Raw genomic sequence first — 21778 nt, forward strand, 5'->3', positions numbered from 1 at the left:
TAGGGAGACTCCTAGTGGTCATTTTTTTCAAAGTGGAAAATTAAATAGAAAGAAGCATATTTTTTTAATAACATGCTATTGGAAAGTTATTCTGCATACAATGATCTATAATATATCAAGTTTTTTGATGAAAGGTACCCTTTAAGATTTAAAGGCTGTATATGACATAGCATAGGTACAAAGCTGCAAGGTAATTTTTCAGCCAATGTTTAATCGCACTGTCTAAAGAGAATTCAGGTCATCTGCTTAAAATAGTAGCAGTCTACAGAATTGACTGTTCTGGATGAGCAACTGTAACTTATACCTTTAAGAAACTTTGAAATTCCCTTTATTGGTCTAAACCGGCCTACACTCCAGCATTGTGTTGGAGGAATCACATCATGAGCTCTATACACGTGCCATGACATGGGGTAAGCCACGATTTTCATATCTGCTGTATTTACTTGGAATCCATGTGATCTTGTATGTAATACATAATCCTTACTGTATATTCCATTCAATAGTTTTTATTGAGTTTTAAAAGAAAGAGCAAACCATACAAATCTGACAGTCGCAGCTGTTAACATATTTTTTTGAAATAGCATATAACAGACACCTTGGAAGGCGCAAAGAAAGTATAACACAAGAAAAAAAAAAAAAAAAAAAACAAGCATTAATCCAATCATAACCCCTTAACAACGAAGGGTGAGGTGGTACTTAATGCACCAGGACGTACATTTACGTCCTATGCATAACCGCGAGCATCGGAGCGATGCTCGCGTCATGCGCGGCAGGTCCCGGCTGCTGATAGCAGCCAGGGACCCGCCCGTAATGGCGGACATCCACGATCGCGTAGATGTCCGCCATTAACCCCTCAGATGCCGTGATCAATACAGATCACGGCATCTGCATCGCGGTACTTTGAACGGATGATCGGATCGCCCGCAGCGCTGCCGCAGCGATCCGATCATCCAGCATGGTGGCCGGAGGTCCCCTCACCTTGCTCCGGCCGACTCCTGGGGTCTTCTGCTCTGGTCTGCGATCGAGCAGACCAGAGCAGAAGATGACCGATAAAGCTGATCAGTGCTATATCCTATACATAGCACTGAACAGTATTAGCAATCGAATGATTGCTATAAATAGTCCCCTATAGGGACTATTAAAGTGTAAAAATAAAAGTCAAAAAAAGTCAAAAATAAAAGTAAAAAAAAAAATGTGAAAAACCCCCTCCCCCAATAAAAACTTAAATTGTCCCATTTTCCCTATTTCAGTCCCAAAAAGTGTAAAAAATAAATATTTTATATACATATTTGGTATCGCCGCGTGCGTAAATATCCCAACTATTAAAATAAAATGTTACTGATACCGTACGGTGAACGTAAAAAAAAAAAAAAAGGTCCAAAATAGCTGCTTTTTTTATAACATTTTATTTAAAAAAGAATTTATTAAAAAAGTAGTAAAAGTTTTATATAAGCAAATATGGTATCAATAAAAATTACAGATCACGGCGCAAAAAATGAGCCCTTATACCGCCGCTTATACGGAAAAAGTTATAGGTCTTCAAAATAGGGGGATTTTAAACGTACTCATTTGGTTTAACAGTTTACGATTTTTTTTAAGCGCAACAGTAATAGAAAAGTATATTACCATGGGTATCATTTTAATTGTATTGACCCAAATAATAAAGAACACTTGTCATTTTTACCGTAAATTGTACGGCGTGAAAACGAAACCTTCCAAAATTTGCAAAATTGCGGTTTTCTTTTTAATTTTTCCACACATAGTATTTTTTTTGGTTGCACCATACATTTTATGGTAAAGTGAGTGATGGCATTACAACGGACAACTGGTCACGCAAAGAACAAGTCTGTAGATGAAAATATAAAAGAGTTATGATTTTTTGAAGGCGAGGAGGAAAAAATGAAAATGTAAAAATAAAATTGTCTGCGTCCTTAAGGCCCAAATGGGCTTCGTCCTTAAGGTGATAATAACAGTATAAGGAATAAATCATAAGTAGCAATATTATCATGCCTATTACCTATGAAAGAGAAAAGGATAAATAAGAAATGGTAAAAGGAGCAATCTTTTTTTTTTTTTGCAGTTACGGTGACCGGATACAGCTGTGAAAACCAGGCAGTCCCGTATCCTAGCCGGACCCGGCCTGTATCTCATTCATTTGAATCAGACTTGCTGGCTGGACTGAAAACCGTAGCATGCCACGGTTTTCAGTCTGGTCAGAAAACCGGAAACGGGGCAAAAATTGGCTGACCAGAGTCACTACCTGACTCCGGTAAGATCATTAAAATCAAGGCGATATGGGCCAGGTCTGGCTGGGATACGGAAGCACCCGGTTTTCACATTTCCCAGCAGGATCCGGTCACCGTAACTGCAAAATGTGGTGTGAATGCACCCTAAGTCTGTTACTAAGCTCCAACTGTAATGTTGCATTTGGGTAGAGGAATCCTTCAATTATCCTTACAGTGAGGAGAGGTGAACATTTATTAGAAAACTTTTTCATGGTGCCAGAGACCAACACTATGTTTTTATTTATTTATATATATATATATATATATATATATATCTGTGCATATAAAAATGTTCATTTCCTAATACAGGCTGAAATGGCAAACTACAAATGTAATGATATCACTCATCTGAAAATGAAGTCTGAGATGGCTTGGGCAGGATCACACTCATTCATTGACTGCCGTCATTACATCACCAGACCCACTCCCTGGAATCACCCAGTTCACATTCAGTAAATAATTTTCTATTTATTATGACTTGGAAATACTGTTTTCTGTAGACAATGGCACCTTATGCTTGGTGTGCTTTTGCACAAACTAGTCTTTAATGGCACAGAGGCTTCTATGGACCCAAACTTCCCATATCCTGTAAATAAACATGAGGCAATGTATTCCGACTGCTGCAGGAGAACAGCATTTTGTGCTTCACTTTTGCACATGAACACATTTAAAAAAAGAAATTGTACCTTTCCAATGAATAGAACAGTAATGGAACGCTGATGAAACCCACTGTGATATGTAGTACATTTCCAGAACTCCATCACACAGCCTGTAAAGTGCTTGTATACCAGGAATTTCTTCCTCACATCTTCCTCTCAGGAATCCATTGTGCAATTCCAAAAGACATCTACTATTATATTATCCCCATGGCATAGGCACAAACGAAGAGTCATCCAGTTGGCTGAACTAACACTTATGACAAGCTTAGCAATTCCCCAGGTATCAAATAAGAAGTAACATTCCGTATTTATAACAAATGTAAACTACGAGAAAAGTGGTAAAATATATGAATCACTTGTTTCTCAGCCAAGACACAGATCAACTACTGAGCTGATCGCTGGTAAGGCAGGAGGTTGCTTTCTCAATGAAGTATACACTTATATAGAATGTGCATTCATAATGTGCTAGTCAAGTTCTTCTTTTAAATCAATTCATAATACCTATAATCATATTATTCATATTACGGTACTTAGTTTACACAAAATGGCCATGGTCTTTAAAATACATAAATGCTTAATATCAACATGGACATATACCAAATGGCCAGTTCATTAGAGAAGACCATATAGTAATAGTTTGGACCTTCTTTGACCTGCAGAACTGCATCAATGACGATGAAAGTGTCCTGATGGAATTTTGGACCACGTGGACAAATGTATGACTGTTTCTGGATGCAAATTAGATCCAAGTGCTGACTCTGAACCGCCAGTTCTACTGTGCCCCAGAAATGCCCTGTAAGATTAGGATCTAGAAGCTGTAAAGGCAGAGAAGGGAAGAAAATAAAATAAAATATATGGCACAGATAGAACTGCAAGGTATACTGAAAATTGGCATAAACATATATAAAGTGATCCCGACTAATATTTCTCGGTTTGGCGCCCAAATTGTGTGGTATGTTTCATGCGCCAGGTTTTGCGACCAAAAACCTGAACAACTCTCCGTTTTACTCGGAAACCAGACAGAAAAAGGGTGCATGACAGTTTAAAGAAATCCCAATAAACTTACTAATGCTCCTAAATAACCTGTGGTGAATTCAAGCTCTCGAAAACCAGACAACTCAAAGCAGTTGTAACAAACAGCAACACCTTGGGAAAAGCACCAAACTAATAAATACAATGGAAAACTACCTGTTGGAAAAAAAATCCACAATGAAAACTAAACTGCACTCTTAGCAGATTACCCCCATTATCTGTTTAGTACTATTCCTTGCATACTTCTTTACTGCTATTTTCTCACATTACTTTACAATTTGACTAATTAATTTTGTTCCGGCTTTCACGGTTTGTTTTTTAAATTTTTAATACTTTTTTTTATAGGTTTTATTGTTTTCAGAGAGCAATAAAAAGGCAAAAACAGATGGAATAATACAACAATATGTATAGTAAACAATTCGAGCAACCCCATGTGAACAACACCCCTACATCCCAACGGTAGACTTGTTGCAGTACAGTCCCATCAGTAGTGTAGTTAAAGGGGTACTCCACTGGGAAACATTTATTTTTAAATGAACTGGTGCCAGAAAGTTAAACAGATTTGTAAATTAATTCTATTTAAAAATCTTAACCCTTTCCGTACTTATCAGCTGCTGTATGTTCCAGAGGAAGTTTTTTTATTTTTGAATTTCCTTTCTGTCTGACCACAGTGCTCTCTGCTGACACCTTTGTCCATTTTAGGAACTGTCCAGAGTAAGAGCAAATCCCCATAGCAAACCTCTCCTGCTCTGGACAGTTTCCGACATGGATAGAGGTGTCAGCAGAGAGCACCATGGTCAGACAGAAAGGAAATTCAAAAAGAAAAGAACTTCCTGTGGAGCATATAGCAGCTGATAAGTACTGGAAGGACTAAGATTTTTTTTAATAGAAGTAATTTACAAATCTGTTTAACTTTCTGGCACCAGTTGATAAAAATAAAAAATAAAGTTTGGAGGAAGGTCAAGCAAGGATCCAGAGAGGGAACATTAAGATGTTTTTAGTTATTATTGTATACCAAGTAATTTGTTCTATATTACTTATTTGTTTATTCAAAATATTTTTACCGTACTCATCAGTATGTACTGCACTGGAAGCGTACCTTTTATTTTATTTATTCCATAAATAAATAGAAAACAACACAAAGTAAAGCAGCAGATTGAATTATTAATACAAAAATACTATTACTACGTGTAAACCCTTAACTAGAGATGAGCGAACTTACAGTAAATTTGATTCGTCACGAACTTCTCAGCTCGGCGGTTGCTGACTTTTCCTGCATTAATTTAGTTCAGCTTTCTGGTGCTCCGGTGGGCTGGAAAAGGTGGATACAGTCCTAGGAAATATTCTCCTAGGACTGTATCCACCTTTTCCAGCCCACGGGAGCACCTGAAAGCTGAACTAATTTATGTAGGATAAGTCAGCAACCGCTGAGCCGAGAAGTTCGTGACGAATCAAATTTACTGCAAGTTCACTCATCTCTACCCTTAACATATATATAAAAAAAAAAATAACAATAATAATTTAAGTCAGTTTGCCAAGCAGGCTTAAAAAATAAAATAATTCTTAACAACTCTGTATGCAGTTCTCCAGCAGGCCTCCTATACAATCTGCATCTCAGAGATGTGTACTTAAAATAGACCTATCACTTCCAGATGTTCTGTATAGTTTTATTTTACTAGAGCAGTATGATGGAAATTATAACTGCTGCACAAGCCCTGGCGTTTTATGTGGTTACTAGAAATGGAAGTCACTCGAGATGGATTGAAACCACAGTTCCCCAAGTAACAATGGGTTTATATAAGGATAAAAAACATTTACAATAAAATTTGGATGTCATTGTTTTAAAAAGTATCTACTACTATAGTCAGACATGTTTTTATGTTTTGCATCTGTATGGAGCAGCCTAAGAGTAGTCCTTAACCCCTTAAGGACCAAGCCCATTTTCACCTCAAGGACCAGGCCAATTTTATTTTTGCGTTTTCGTTTTTTCCTCCTCGCCTTCTAAAATCCATAACTCCTTTATATTTCCATGTACAGACCCATATAAGGGCTTGTTTTTTGCGTGACCAATTGTACTTTGTAATCAAACCTCTCATTTTACCATAAAATGTACGGCGAACCCCCCAAAAATTTTTTTTAGGAAGGAGATTTAAATGAAAACCAAAATGTTGTACATTTTGGAGGGTTTTGTTTTCACACTGTACACTTTACGGTAAAAATGATAGGTGTTCTTTATTCTGTGGGTCAATATGATTAAAATGATACCCATGGCTAGATACTTTTATATTTTTGTACCGCTTAAAAAAAATCTAAAACTTTTTGTACAAAATCAGTAATCTAAAATCGCCCTATTTTGACCACCTATAACTTTTTCATTTTTCCGTATATAGGGCGGTATGAGGGCTCATTTTTTGCGCCGTCATCTGTACTTTTTTTTTAGATACAACATTTGCCTATATAAAACTTTTAGATAATTTTTTTTTTTAATAAAATGTGACAAAAAAAAAAGCAGCATTTGTGGACTTTTTAATTTTTTACGTTTACACCATTCACTGTACGGGATCATTAACCTTATATTTTGATAGTTCGGACATTTATGCACACGGTGATACCAAATATGTTTATTAAAAACAATTTTTTACGCTTTTTGCGGGTAAAATGGGAAAAACTGTCAATTTTCATTTTTATTGGGGGAGGGGATTTTTTACTTTTTTTTACTTTTTATTTTTTAATTTTTCAACTTTTTTTTTTTTTTTTTTACACTTTTTATGTCCCCATAGGTGACTATCTATAGCAATCGTTTGATTGCTAATACTGTGCAGTGCTATGCATAGGACATAGCACTGATCAGTATTATCGGTGATCTTCTGCTCTGGTCTGCTCGATCGCAGACCAGAGCAGAAGACCCCGGGAGACGGCCGGAGCTAGGTAAGGGGACCTCCGGCTGTCATGCTGGATGATCGGATCCCCGCGGCAGCGCTGCGGGCGATCCGATCATCCAATCAAAGTGCCGCAGATGCCGTGATCTGTATTGATCACGGCATCGGAGGGGTTAATGGCGGACATCCGCGCAATGGCGGATGTCGGCCATTACCGGCGGGTCCCCGGCTGCTGCTAGCAGCTGGAACCTGCCATGTATGACGCGAGCACCCTTCCGATGCTCGTGGTCATACACAGGACGTAAATGTACGTCCTGGTGCGGGAAGTCCCGCCACACCAGGACGTACATTTACGTCCGTGGTCGTTAAGGGGTTAAAGGAGTAGGGCAGTGAAACATAACTTCTCCCCTATCGAAAGGATCGCGGTCTGACCCCCGTGATCTTCTGAACGGGGCCCGGCAGTCTGCCGGATACGGCCATTCAACCCCCACAGGAAGCCACGGCAGGCATGCCCTCTCCATGCATCTCTATGGGATACATGGAGGGTCGTGTGGGCTGCCACTCTATGTGGGGGTCAGCATGCCCCCTTCCAGCAGACTGCCGGTGCCCTGTGCAGGAGATTATGGGGGGTCCCAGCCGCCAGACCCCCCACGATCTATAACTTATCCCCTATTGCTTTGGATAGGGGATAAGTTATATTTCACTAAAGAACTCCTTTAAATATTTCTCCACTGTTTGTGGCTTTTTCCACTTGTAATACTGCTTCTAAGCCAGGGTTTTTGTCAACTAAAAACATATGACTTGTTGCAGTCTCGGCTGCATTTACAAACTTCTGCTGGAAACCGGGTTCACATGGCAGAATGTCCATGTAGAATTCTGCAAGAATCTTCCGCACGGACACACTGCAGCAGCAGAGTGCCATAGATTTCAGTGGGATTCTGCTGCTCTGTTCACATGGCAGAATTTCCACGGCCGCAACATCGGCCACAGAAATCCTGATTCCAGTGTTCACAAAAACTTTGAACATTACCCCAAATAAATGCATTGCCAAGCGGTCCTAATCCAATGGAGCTGGCATAGCTTTGCTATAAGGGTACGTTTATATGTAAATAATTCACTGCAGGTTTCAAGCCGAGGGATTTCGCAAGAGGACTTTCCTACCCATTGACTTCCTCAGCGCCAAATCCGCAAGGGGAATTTCAGCTGTTGGCAACTTGCAGCGCATTGTCTCCGTGTGAATGTACCCTAACTGAAAGCCTTTTCACTAGTCAAGGCAGAGCCTAAGGGTATGTTCAAACTGAGGTTTTGATTCTGCCAAAAGATTGAACATGTTCATTCTTTCAGGGGATCAATTTTTGCTGCAAATTTTAAGCTGCTGAATTTCCACAGTGTAAATGGGTCAGTGGAAGACCAATTCACACCAACATTTAAGTTCATGTAATGGAATTCCTAAGCACAATTCAGCTTGCAAAATTCCATAGTGTGAACCACTGTCTAGGCATGCTGGGAGTTGAAGTTTTGCAACAGCTGGAGGTCACAGTTTGGAGACCACTGATCTATATGATCAACATATAAAAATATTTAAAATGTCTACTTAAAAGATGAGCTTAACAGACACTTATTTATCTGAAGTCTTTGCTAAACCTTAGAACCTGACAGTAACTAAAGCTTTCCACTCACTTTCAACAACAGGTTCACTAACTAAATATTGGTTTAAAAAAAAAAAAGTTTAGACATTCTTCACTTTTCAGATCAAAATAAAATGAGAAACAGATCCCTTAGACGGAAACGTCCCAGACATAAAATACAAAAACTTCAACTTGATATTGGTTTGATTTTTGGAAGAGAATTAAGCACAAAATGTTACTTACAATGATGGTATAAATGCATTGAAATAAAACGACTATTTAGATTCACAACACCCTATGAACACTCTGAGTGCTAGGATATGTACACATTGGTTTGAGTATAGATACATGGATAGAGAGAGCATAGACTGCAGCTGGAAAAAAAAAACTTAAAAAGGGAACCTGTCATCACTTTCATGCTGAACCATGAGTGTTTTGGATGCATTCCAAGTGACTGCTCTAGGTTGATGTCCTGAGGCAAATTAGATAATACGTGCATGGAGAAAACAGGCTGACTCTCTCATTGGGTCAAACAGTTCTCTGGTTTATTGTATTGTGTACACACAAGATATATCCTTCAGTGGGGAGTAGCACATTGTGTAAGCATTCTAACTCTGTTAGCAGACTACTTTACTTAAGCATTCCATCATATTTTCTGTGCCAAGCAGGGTGGTCACAGAGGGCGTGAAACAGGATGTAACCACCATTTAAGAAGAATGATCTTCATTTTATATCTATTATCCATAACATGAGTCAGAGGGGCAGTTCCTGGTGGCGTCTCCCCTCCCCACAAGCCTTGACGGATATAACTCACTTTTTTTTAGGAATAGGGAAAGATCTATCAACCAATACTGCTAGTAAAAGCAGAGGCGACTATGAACCGCCACTGTGACTTATGGTTCAGACAGCATAAAGTGATGACAGGTTCCCTTTAAACCTGACAACAGTTAAACATGGGGCACCGTCCTAAAGTAATCTAGAGAACAGGTGTATACAACACAACAATTCTAGGATAAGAGAAGAACTGTAGCTGTCATGGGGTGGTAGGTGATGAACTCTAAAATAAATATTTTATTTGTTACTTTTATTCATAATAAAAAAAAAAGTTCATGTGGACCTTTGGCATCTTTGCATCATTTAACCATCACAGTAGCGCTCGGAGGTCAGAACCCCCGCATTTTCTGCACTTAATTTCCACTAAAATAAATATTGCAATTTTAAAGGGGTACCCCAGGAAATATAATCTAAGAGGTCTTCAACGATCTTTAGAATGGTGGTCCCTAAAAGGCCCCTTTTATTGGGAAAAAACTTAAAATCAGTAACATAAAAACTCTGCAAAGTGCGAGAGATAAACATATTCACACAAAAAGAAAGTTTATAACGTATTTTTATTCTCAGGAGGAGAAAATGAGCTTACGTTATATACTACGAGTTACTGTCATCAAATTCCCTTTATGGGTAAAACACAAACAATATTAAGCATCAGGACAATAAACAGAAGGGGTTTTCTGGCTACTATTGACTATGCAGGCGTGCAAAATATTCACTGAAGAAAGGGATAAAGGGCTGTCGGGTAATCGCTTGCAGCACTGTAGCCTGTACGACACTACCTTTACTAGCATCTTAGAATGCCAGGTATGTGAACTTCACCTTGTTGATAAATGATAATTCAGACTGCAGACACATTTCAATCATCGCTTGAGCAGAGTAATTTAGTTAGATTGTTTGCTATGTGTCAAATTAAAAACATGACAGATACGAACAACCAATTCAATTTCTAGGTTTAACCACTTTGTGGAACTTATGTTTTCATTAAGAATGCTCAATTACAATGACAAGTAAAGAAAAAGACTAGGTAGCTCTACAATATTAAAGTGGACAAAATGAGAACTGGTAAAAAAGGTTGTGTACCCTGTACAACCTCAAGAGAAATTGCAAAAAAGATGACCATTCTCTAGAGAAATTGCGTTCTTACTAGAGAAAAGTCGTCTTCCTTTTTTACAATGACATGTAAACTGATCAGCCACTGAAAAGAGTGCACTATAAAAGGCACTACATGGTCACTTTGAAGGGGGATTCCCACCTCAACTTGCCAAGTTCAGGCTTAAAGGGGTACTCTACCGGAAAACATTTTTCTTTTTTATTTTTTTTTAAATCAACTGGTGCCAGAAAGTTAAACAGCGTTGTAAATTACTTCTATTACAAAATCTTAATCCTACTATCACTGAAATTGATGAAGTATACCAGCCACTTTAGCTAGTTCCAATCCATGTAAACTCTCAAAAAATAGCTAAAATGTAACACTTTATTACAAAATACATCTAAAAGCCCTAGTACAAAAATACCTAGAAAAGCAATACAAAAGATTGGTAAAGTTACAACGATAAGGCACTCATATCATGATATCCTTTAAGGGTCAATCCCACATACTCCCGATGCGTTTCCCCATATATCACATATAGTTACGGTTCATCAGGGGATTAGACAGTGAGAAAGTGAAGATTTCAAATTGTCTACACATAAGATTATTCCATCCTATAAAATGGACATACTACTATGCATAGATCAGCTATAGACAAATAATTATTAGTAATATTGGACAGGACATAGGTAATGTGGCAAACAAAAAGCGAAAAGCAGACAGTTGCTAGTAGTGCAGAGTTCCATTAGTACGGTGCCATTATTCAGAAACTATTTGGGCATACCAGGTATCTCCGAACCTGAATGTGTTGCCTGTTAGAATGAGGTTTAAGGAGTCACAAAGTCCACGTAATTTTGGCTTTTATCCGACAGTAACAAAAATTCCTTTATGGATTGTACAGCCCTCTCCTGTGGGATACTTGTGAAAAGACTCTCAATATCAATGGAGGCTAAAATGCAATTTTCTGGCCAGCTCAGGCCTTCTATAGTGAGTAAAAATTAATTTGTGTCTTTCACTAATGCGGGTTTCTCTGCTAGCAGAGGGTGCAAAATCCAGTCAATAAACTTAGATAGGGGTTCTGTTAGTGACCCCACCCTGGAGACTATTGGTCTCTGCTGCAATACTTGCAAGTCTTGCTGCAATGCGAAGCCAGATGGATTCTCAGGACAAACGCACAGGGAGGGTTAGGTCTGAATGACCGGCTAGACCTGAACGTTTTTTCCTGAGAAAGCCGAAGTTTGCTCGCATACTATGAAGTAGGAGGTTAATCATGCCGAGATATTGCTGCAATGAAAAGTTTTACAAGTGCTGATATTTTCTTGTTTTTAACATTATTGTTTTACATAGAAGAGGTTACGCCGCTTTCCCACTACATAATTACTCCGTTTTCAAAGTTCCGACAGAAAACCGGCAGTTACAAAATCCTATACGGCCGTTAGAAAATCCCATTATATAGTCTATGGGATTTTTCTAATAGCCGTTTTAACCCGTTATAGTCTGTTCTTAATAACGGCTGTTATTTTGTGACGGAAGATAGTAACGGGAGAAATAGTTCATGAACATGAATAGACTATAATGGGATTTTCTAACGGCCATATAGGATTTTGTAACTGCCGCTTTACTGCAGATTTTCTGATGAAACTTCGAAAACGGAGTAATTATGTAGTGTGAAAGGGGCCTTAACACCTACACATTGAAGCATCATAGGTCAGATGGAATTTACCTGGTCATTCACTTCGCGATAGGCGTGGTCTGATGAAGCACCGGAGGTCTGGCGCAAAATGGCTATAACCATGACACTTATTTAATCCTGGCCCGACGTCCACTGCTGGAGATTTTATGCACCACGAATAAAAGAAGTTTGCGCAACACCAATACCATGAGTGCCTTCCGTTACTCTTTTTGTTGCTGGAATTCTGCTTATGCTATAGAGAGAGAGCACCACCATTCAGTGCATTCACCTGTGTTCCCCTGCTCTCAACTGAAGTTTGGATTGTGTGGCTACATAGTGCCTAACGCTGCTGAGTCAGTGCCGATCACTGTTTCTACGTTGGTAGAATTCAGGGGAGTACCCCTTTAAAGGGGTCTTGAGACAGGTGCAGCGCCAAAAGGTAGGAACTGCATCAATCACACATTCATAATAGATCTGGTGGATATGCTCTAAGTTACCAGAAAGGAATAGCCCTTTGAGGACAATAAAAGGGCAAATATATGGTACCTAACAGCCAACCAGGTCTGGCGCACATTTGAACTCTTCCCAGAGCTTCCATTTGAAGCACTGTTCTGGAAGACTTCATAAAAAACACCATATAAATGTGCACGACTAATGGGGTCTACCGCTAACATCCTGCTGGAAAGCTGATCAGATTGGAGGTTGAGTGACACATTTGTAATTTTCTATATATTGTCATAATTTCTAATGTTATTTTACTGTAACATTTGAGACCTTTAAACATTATTTTATTGAATACAAAATCTAAAATCATGTAAAAACAGACAGGTAAGATAAGTGTGTGTTCCTCTACAAACCAAATCATCTTAAATGTAGATCTGAAAATTCTATGAAATGACTATTTTTATCCCTTTTATCCTCCAGGGAAGTAAAAAAGACTGAAATGAACTCCGATCAGTTGCCAAATTACCATAAATTACAGGAATTACATTGCCTACATAGACCTTCTACGTGGCTATCTTTCCGCAGTCTCTTTTCAGCTTGTTAAAACATGTTACAATGCAAAAGTGCATCTGAGGTTATGTCATGTCTAACGTTTCAGAATGCAAAAATGGTTGGCATTTCAAAATCTAAGTCACAAGACTTAAAAGCATATACCTCAGATATACATATTTTCAAGTCAAAACTTTGAAGAAATAACCCCTGGGGAGGATAAGAAATTAATAATAAAAGAAAGATAAAGATGGAGGAAAAGATAATATGTAAGAAAAATAACATTCACTCGTGAAACAGAAAGGAGCATAGAAGGGAATAAGGACAGGTGTAAGAAGAAAGCTAAGTGCATGTGGTTAAATGGAACATAAAAAGAGGACTATAATGTAAATAAGAGGATTTTAATGGAAAAACTATGACAAATATATAATTATCCTACACTACACAAATCCTACACTGCACATATAGCATGAATTATAGGGTAAATTTCCATTCACCATTCTGAAGGCTTCAGTTGAAATCTCCCAGAAAAAATTGCAGTTAATGTCTGTACAGAGCTTTCTATTGGTATTTGCATTATTAATACAGACACTGTAAAGTCAGTTAATGCCAGGCCTTGTGCCAGAAAAAAATAAATAAATAGTCGTCCCCCCTCCCCATTATTCTGCACTCAATACCCCATAATGATGGCGAGAGACCTTGAAATGGCTGTCCACGATGGTCCCCATCCAACTTGAGGATCTGCAGAGAAGAATGGCAGAAAATCCCCTCATCCAGGTTTGCAAACTACAGGCTGCAATCGCTGCCAATAGTGCTTCAACTATGTACTGAATACCCATATTCATGCAAAACTTTAGGCTTTCCATTTTAGAAAAATTAGCAAAGGTTTATAACAGTCTGTAATGAGGGCATTACAGAGTAGAAACCACAAAGAAACATATATGCACTCACTGCCTAGTAGGTGTCGAGACGCTCCGGAGTCCGGGCAACAGGGTCTTCAGTACAGACGCATATCAGGAGCGGTAAGAGGCAACGCCGGCAGTTTTGCACGTCAGAGCGTACTTCTTCCGGCCTCACAGGCGAGGCCCGAAGAAGTACGCACTAACGTGCAAAACTGCCGGCGTTGCCTCTTAGCGCTCCTGATATGCGTCTGTACTGAAGCCCACGTAGCCCGGAACGTCTTGACACTATTAGACAGTGAATGCATATATCTTTCTTTGTGCTTTCTATGATTGATACTTTACCTTAGTATATGCACCCCACAGGTGTCATTATTGCTGGATTATTGAGGATTGCTGCTAGTTCTGCATAAACTTATGTACCAAGGTGGAACCCGAGTTGGAGTATGCTGTGTGTGCTCTCCCTCTTCTGTCTACATTTTTAGGGCATTACAGAGAATTTAGTTTTATTCTGTTTGTTTTTTAAAGGGGTATTCCAGTATATCCTTCCAAAGGATAGGGGATAAGATATATGATCGCAGGAGTTCCACGCGATCTCGGTGCAGCCCCCGGCATTCTGTGTCAGGCGTTGCCTCCAAGACAGGGACGTGACGTCACGGTGACTCCCCCTAGTGACGTGACGCCACACAACGCCACGCCCCTTCATTCATGTCTAACAACATAACAAAATATAAAGACAATTTAAATGGAAACCACACACCAGCCGTATCTAATGTGTATGCTATTCTCCCCTGATGGCCAATGACAGTGAAGAGAAAAACGGAGTATGGTGGGTGTCAACAGCCCGATCCTTTTGTTCTTGAGGAAATAAGCCACCAGTAAAGGAGTCTGGCAGCAGCCTTTTTCCTCTTTTTCCCTATTCAGAACACATGAACGCTCAGCTAAGTGTGAATATTTATGGGAATAAATCAGAAGAAACAGTTGTTCTGCCGACAGGTATATTATATGAATATGGTCAGCTCAAGTAGTTAGTGATTTTTTTTAGAACTGTTAATGCAGCCCCCGACTTCAACTCCTTATCACTACAGAGATTGTTGGCAACTCCCCATGCCTTTTAGTAGCCATAACTATGTTTATATTTTTATCATCAACGTAGCCATATAAGGGCTTGATCCATTTTTTGTACCATAAAATACACTGGGAAAAATTGTGTCGTAAACAGCATAACAACGGTACTACACTGTTTGAGCAATTTCCATTATGTCAATGGATGTTAAGCAAATTGTGCAAGAGGATTTGGCTGTTTTCGGCTTTCCAGCTACCTCAGGCAGCTTTAATACCTATTTTCCCAATTTTTTTTGTGAGTTTCTGTGAAATGTTATCGATCCTTCATCTGATTTCATGTGTCATTTTCTTATTAAGGTGGTTTAAATTCTCTGTTGGCCTTTATTCTTCATATAATAAGTTACTTACGTCTCTTTTAATTGAAAAACTTTACATAATTTTTCTTTTTTTTCTTCTTCCCCCATTTTCTTTATTTCCTTTACATTATGTGTATGTTGTCATGTCACGTTTCTTGTTGCTTCTAATTTCAAAACATTCAACAGGGACATGTTCCTTTCTACTAGTTTTTCTTTATGTAATGTAGGGACTGGAGACTCATTTATACTTGCTTTGGTTTTCTTCATTATAGCACTTGAGGATGGTTTCTTTACAGTATATATTACAATTGATTTGGAAAATGGAAGAGGTGCGAGTTGAGGAACCTCAGCAGCCTGTGTGTCTGACACCCTAGCAAGTGATGATATGCCAACCTGACCATGGTCTTAATAAAGGGGAGGAGTGTTGAACATAAGCAGATCTGCAAATGTTCTCAACTTAAAAGGGGTACTCCGCCCCCAGGCCGCTTATCCCCTATCCCCTATAAAATGTCTGATCAGGGGGGGTCCCGCCACTGTGGATCTCCCGGCTGCACCCGGCATTCGTTGAGAGTGTCGGGTGCAGCGCTGGAGGCACCTGACGTCACGGACACTCCTCCTCAATGCAAGTCTATGGGAGGGGAAGTGACAGCAGTCTCGCCACATCCCATAGACTCGTATTGAGGGGGCGTGGACAGGACATCACAAGCGGGCGTGACTGTGACTTCACAAGCTTCCACCCCGCATCGCCAGTCAACCGGCAGATAGCGAAGTTTGCCCCGTGCAGCGGATGTCTGGGTTGCCGCAGCCAAGATCGCAGGAGTCCCCAGTGGTGGGACCCTTCCTTTGGAAAGAAGATAATATGTCTAGGGGCAAAGTACTCCTTTAAGACTCTTCCTCATGAGAATCACCATGTGAATGCTGTAGATTATAGAATGAACGGAGATGGACACACTAGCCAGAAGCTGGACATGAGTTTTGAGGCAAATCCCTAATCTTTTCCTCCTGTTTACAACTGGTACCTTTCTATATAGCATATGAACTTCTGGCTATTCAAAACCTTTTCCATCTATTTTTGTCTTTTACATGAAGTTCTGTTAGGGTGCTGCCTTTCAATGAATGAACGCCATGTTGCTTTGCACACATCTCAATGTATGCGACTCTCTGCCTGCCTGATTATATAGACAACAACATGGCTGTTCAGGCCTCTCTATTCCCTCTCTGCTCAAATCTCTATAAGTACCGAAAGGAGACAAAGTTACAGAGGGAGCTAGGCTAAATCCTAGAGAGGTTTGTAGCCACTGGACAACCGATATGCAGGATTAACCCTTGATCCTTTTTTTTTTTCCGTTTTACTATAGTTCTATGCATTTTGAAATACAACACTGATGTAATGTCCTATTTTAGGATGGAGACTGATTTATCAGAAGTTTAACCCCTTAAGGACTCAGCCCATTTTGGCCTTAAGGACTCAGACAATTAAATTTTTACGTTTTCGTTTTTTCCTCCTCGCTTTCTAAAAATCATAACTTTTATATTTTCATCGCCAGACTAGTATGAGGGCTTGTTTTTTGCGCGACCAGTTGTCCTTTGGAATGACATAACTCATTATATCATAAAATGTATGGCGCAACCAAAAAACACTATTTTTGTGGGGAAATTAAAAAGAAAAACGCAATTTTGCTAATTTTGGAAGGTTTCGTTTTCACGCCGTACAATTTACGGTAAAAATTACATGTGTTCTTTATTCTGAGGGTCAATACGATTAAAATAATATCCCATTATTACATACTTTTATATTATTGTTGTGCTTAAAAAAAAAATCACAAACTTTTTAACCAAAGTAGTACGTTTATTTTTTTTATTTTTCCGTATAATCGGCGGTATGAGGGCTCATTTTTTGCGCCATGATCTGTACTTTTTTTTAAAACCACATTTGCATATAAAAAAACTTTAAATACATTTTTTATAATTATTTTTTAATAAAATGTATTTAAAAAAGTAGCAATTTTGGACTTTTTTTTTTTTTTTACGTTCACGCTGTTCACCGTACGGGTTCATTAACATTTTATTTTAATAGTTCAGACATTTACACACACGGCGATACCAAATATGTCTATTAAATTAATTTTTTACGCTTTTTGGGGGGTAAAATAGGAAAAAAAAATACTTTTTTATTGGAGGAGGGGATTTTTCACTTTTTTTTTACTTTCACTTTTACATTTTTTTACATTTGAATAGTCCCCATAGGGGACTATTCATAGCAATACCATGATTGCTAATACTGATCTGTTCTATGTATAGGACATAGAACAGATCAGTGTTATCGGTCATCTTATGCTCTGATCTGCTCGATCTCAGGTGAGGGGACCTCCGTGCGGCGTTCTGAATGATCGGATCCCCGCAGCAGCGCTGCGGGCGATCCGATCATTCATTGAAATCGCGTTCTGTCGCAGATGCCGGGATCTGTATTGATCCCGGCATCTGAGGGGTTAATGGCGGACGCCCGCGAGATCGCGGGCGTCGGCCATTGCCGGCGGGTCCCTGGCTGCGATCAACAGCCGGGATCAGCCGCGCATGACACAGGCATCGCTTGGATGCCCGCGGTTATGCACAGGACGTAAATGTACGTCCTGGTGCGTTAAGTACCACCGCACCAGGACGTACATTTACGTCCTGCGTCCTTAAGGGGTTAAAAATTTGTACATCCCAAAAAATTGTCAATAAAATGGCTTACCTTATTAAGTATGCTGTCAAAGTTAATATCTTCCCGTAATGCAGTTTTAGTCACGTCATCTGGTTTTAGCCTCTGTTAGAAGGAAAAAAAGGGAATTAATAAGCAACTCTGCTTATTTGCGACTTTTTCTTTGTTTACATCCCACCGCTCATCTTGATATCTTGCTCACGTAGACGTTTTTTCACTTTTCACTTTCCAGTACACCGTGCTTTATCAGCTGCGACTGTCGCAGATCTAGGAGCATCTGATTAAAAAGCTCCAGGAATCTACACCAGCTTGAACCTTGCTTATGTTTCTTTTTTTCTGACTACCTGATCACGGATCACACTGATTTACATCCCCACCTTGTCTCCCACCCGCCCGTGCCGCACATCTCCCATCAGTCTGCTACCTGTTGCATGACCAACTCCCAGAATGCCCTTACAGTGAGGACATGTTGGGAGTTGTAGTCTTGTAGCAGGTAGCAGGCGGGAGATGTGCGGCGCGGGAGGGTAGGAGACAAGGGGGGGGGGGGGGGTGTAAATCAGTGCCCCCGTCATTAAGTGAGGGTAGCGGGGATAGAATCAGATGGAGCCCGGGCGGCTGCAGAGTGATGTCACTCACCCGCACATCTACCGCACCACGTGACTACAACTCCCAGCATGTCCTTACTGTAAGGGCATGCTGGGAGTTGTAGTGGTGCAGCACGGGAGATGGGCGGGTGACAATAAATGTATTAAACCTAGTTTTCTTTATTTAGTTTAGTTTTTAGTTTGTTGGGTACCGGCTGCCACTAGAGGAAGGATGCCCGATATCATCTGTGTTGCCAGAATTGGTGTTTGATGTCAGGTAGGGGGACCAAAGAATCAAAGATTCCTTGATGCCTTATAGGATTTTCCTATTAAATATAGGCAAAGGACTGCTGCATACATCTGTGAAAACCAATAGTGCGATAGCCGTATCATTCAGCATGTACGCCCCTACACTGAATACAAGCGTGGCTGTAATAAAAGAGCAGAAGGTGGAATTATATTGTCGGGAAGTAAATGAGGTCACTTGGTCCCATGTTTTAGCATTAGTGAATTAATGAGGGAAGAACAATTAGTGACTTGTTACAAAAAACAGGGATAAGACTGGTCCTCCAAGGTGCAATCTGTACTAGAAAAGCTTGCTGTAAGAGTTGGACTCCTTACATAATGTTGACTTCACTGAACAGCAGGTACTGAACTCATGAGGATGAAAATGAATCATTTGCCTCATAAAGGCTTTCAATTTTCCACAGTATTTAAGTTCCTAAATTCTTCCGAAGACAAGACGTGCGAGAGCCTGAGGAGCTTTCCTTGTATGAAACTGTATTATATTCAAGGGGTTTTCCTTCATTATGAATGTAAATAATACTCCTACGTCTATCACATTCTGCTGTCAGAACCTGACATTACACAGAAATGAGGAACTCCATAAAAACTACTTACCTACTTATGTCTTCCTACAGATGTAGCTGATTGTGTTTGTAGGTAATTCCTTCACTCGTGTTTATCAGTGATTGACAAGTTAAGCGCTCTATCAGGGTAATGGATACATGCTACCTTTTGATCTTTTTTTTTATTCCTTTTATTCCAAATTTTGGACCAAAATAAGTCAGTCATTCACCGTGCGGGATAAATAAAATTATTGTTTTATTGTGCAAGTCATTCTTTGTTTTTTTTTTTGTTTTTTTTAAATTTATTTATTTTTTATACTTTTCACTTTTCAACTGTTATGCTGTGTTGCAGCATAGTAGAACTGTCAGGATTCCTGACACTCAGCCTATGCGATCCTTCTGCTGCCATGGCAATTAACAGAACCCCGCAATCTCATTGCTCGTTCACCGTTGGTGAAGAAGGAGAGCCCTTTCCCCCTATCAATCACATAGATGCCATCATGCCAACAAAGATCACAACATCTATGAGTTTAATTCAGGTAGAAAACAGACATGGTGCACATCTACAATCTTGTATAATGATCTGATTGCTTCTCAGCATAATATCAAAAACTAACAGGTTGTTAGTATACATTTTTGATCAAAAAGTACAAGCCCACTCGCCACGTCAAGGCCACCTATTTAGAGTGGGTCCCTAACATCCCTAGCATAAAATGGCGTAGCACTGGGCCGCGACACCAGTGCCCACAGGGGGGGGGGGAACGACCCAATGGCAGAGCGGCCCCAATGCCACTCAAACCAGTCTATGGCCCGCACCTCCCCACAGACCCGGCGCCACGGCAGCAATGGACGCCGCCCAGCACCACACCAGTGTGAACAAGGTGTAAGGGCTCACTTATCATGCTCTCCCAGTCAGACTGGGAGGCTGCTAGGAAAGAAATGGCCCAGGTGTAGCTAACTACTACTTATATAGGGTTGGGCTGAGGGGGTGGGGAAGAGTGCAGACAACATGTTCAAACAAAAAAAAGGAGGGGATAGAAAACACAGTGTGAATTCGGGTAGAAAACAGACATGGTGCACATCTACAATCTTGTATAATGATCCGATTGCTTCTCAGCATAATATCAAAAACTAACAGGTTGTTAGTATACATTTTTGATCAAAATGTATACTAACAACCTGTTAGTTTTTGATATTATGCTGAGAAGCAATTAGATCATTGTGCAAGATTGTAGATGTGCACCATGTCTGTTTTCTACCCGAATTCACATCTATGAGTTTAATGCTGCCAAGTCTGCGATCTCAGTAAGCATAAAGCAGCCTGGGCCAGAGTACCCCTTTAATCCCTTAAGGACGCAGGACGTAAATGTACGTCCTGGTGAGGTGGTACTTAACGCACCAGGACGTACATTTACGTCCTAAGCACAACCGCGGGCATCGGAGCGATGCCCGTGTCATGCGCGGCTGATCCCGGCTGCTGATCGCATCCAGGGACCCGCCGGCAATGGCCGACGCCCGCGATCTCGCGGGCGTCCGCCATTAACCCCTCAGGTGCCGGGATCAATACAGATCCCGGCATCTGTGGCAGTTCGCCATTTAAATGAACGATCGGTTCGCCCGCAGCTGCGGGGATCCGATCATTCATAACGCCGCACGGAGGTCCCCTCTCCTTCCTCCGTGCGGCTCCCGGCGTCTCCTGCTCTGGTCTGTGATCGAGCAGACCAGAGCAGGAGATGACCGATAATACTGATCTGTTCTATGTCCTATACATAGAACAGATCAGTATTAGCAATCATGGTATTGCTATGAATAGTCCCCTATGGGGACTATTCAAGTGTAAAAAAAAATGTAAAAAAATGTAAAAGTAAAAGTAAAAAAAAAAGTGAAAAATCCCCTCCCCCAATAAAAAAGTAAAACGTCCGTTTTTTCCTATTTTACCCCCAAAAAGCGTAAAAAACATTTTTATAGACATATTTGGTATCGCCGCGTGCGTAAATGTCCGAACTATTAAAATAAAATGTTAATGATCCCGTACGGTGAACGGCGTGAACGAAAAAAAAAAAATAAAAGTCCAAAATTCCTACTTTTTTAATACATTTTATAAAAAAAAAAATTATAAAAAATGTATTAAAAGTTTTTTATATGCAAATGTGGTATCAAAAAAAAAGTACAGATCATGGCGCAAAAAATGAGCCCCCATACCGCCACTTATACGGAAAAATAAAAAAGTTAGAGGTCATCAAAATAAAGGGATTA

The 21778-nt window shown here is 39.9% G+C and overlaps 1 protein-coding gene across 1 annotated transcript in view; it reads right to left on the reverse strand.

Annotated features, from left to right (window-relative positions):
• The window catches only part of SRFBP1 (serum response factor binding protein 1), a 111136-nt gene that overhangs the window by 15407 nt on the left and 73951 nt on the right, over positions 1–21778 (reverse strand). The window contains exon 4 of the mRNA XM_056537353.1: positions 18124–18195. Within this exon, the coding sequence (XP_056393328.1) occupies positions 18124–18195 (72 nt within the window). The remainder of the gene's footprint in view (positions 1–18123; positions 18196–21778) is intronic.

Source organism: Hyla sarda, chromosome 1 (genome assembly GCF_029499605.1).
Source record: "Hyla sarda isolate aHylSar1 chromosome 1, aHylSar1.hap1, whole genome shotgun sequence".
NCBI classification, from domain to species: domain Eukaryota; kingdom Metazoa; phylum Chordata; class Amphibia; order Anura; family Hylidae; genus Hyla; species Hyla sarda.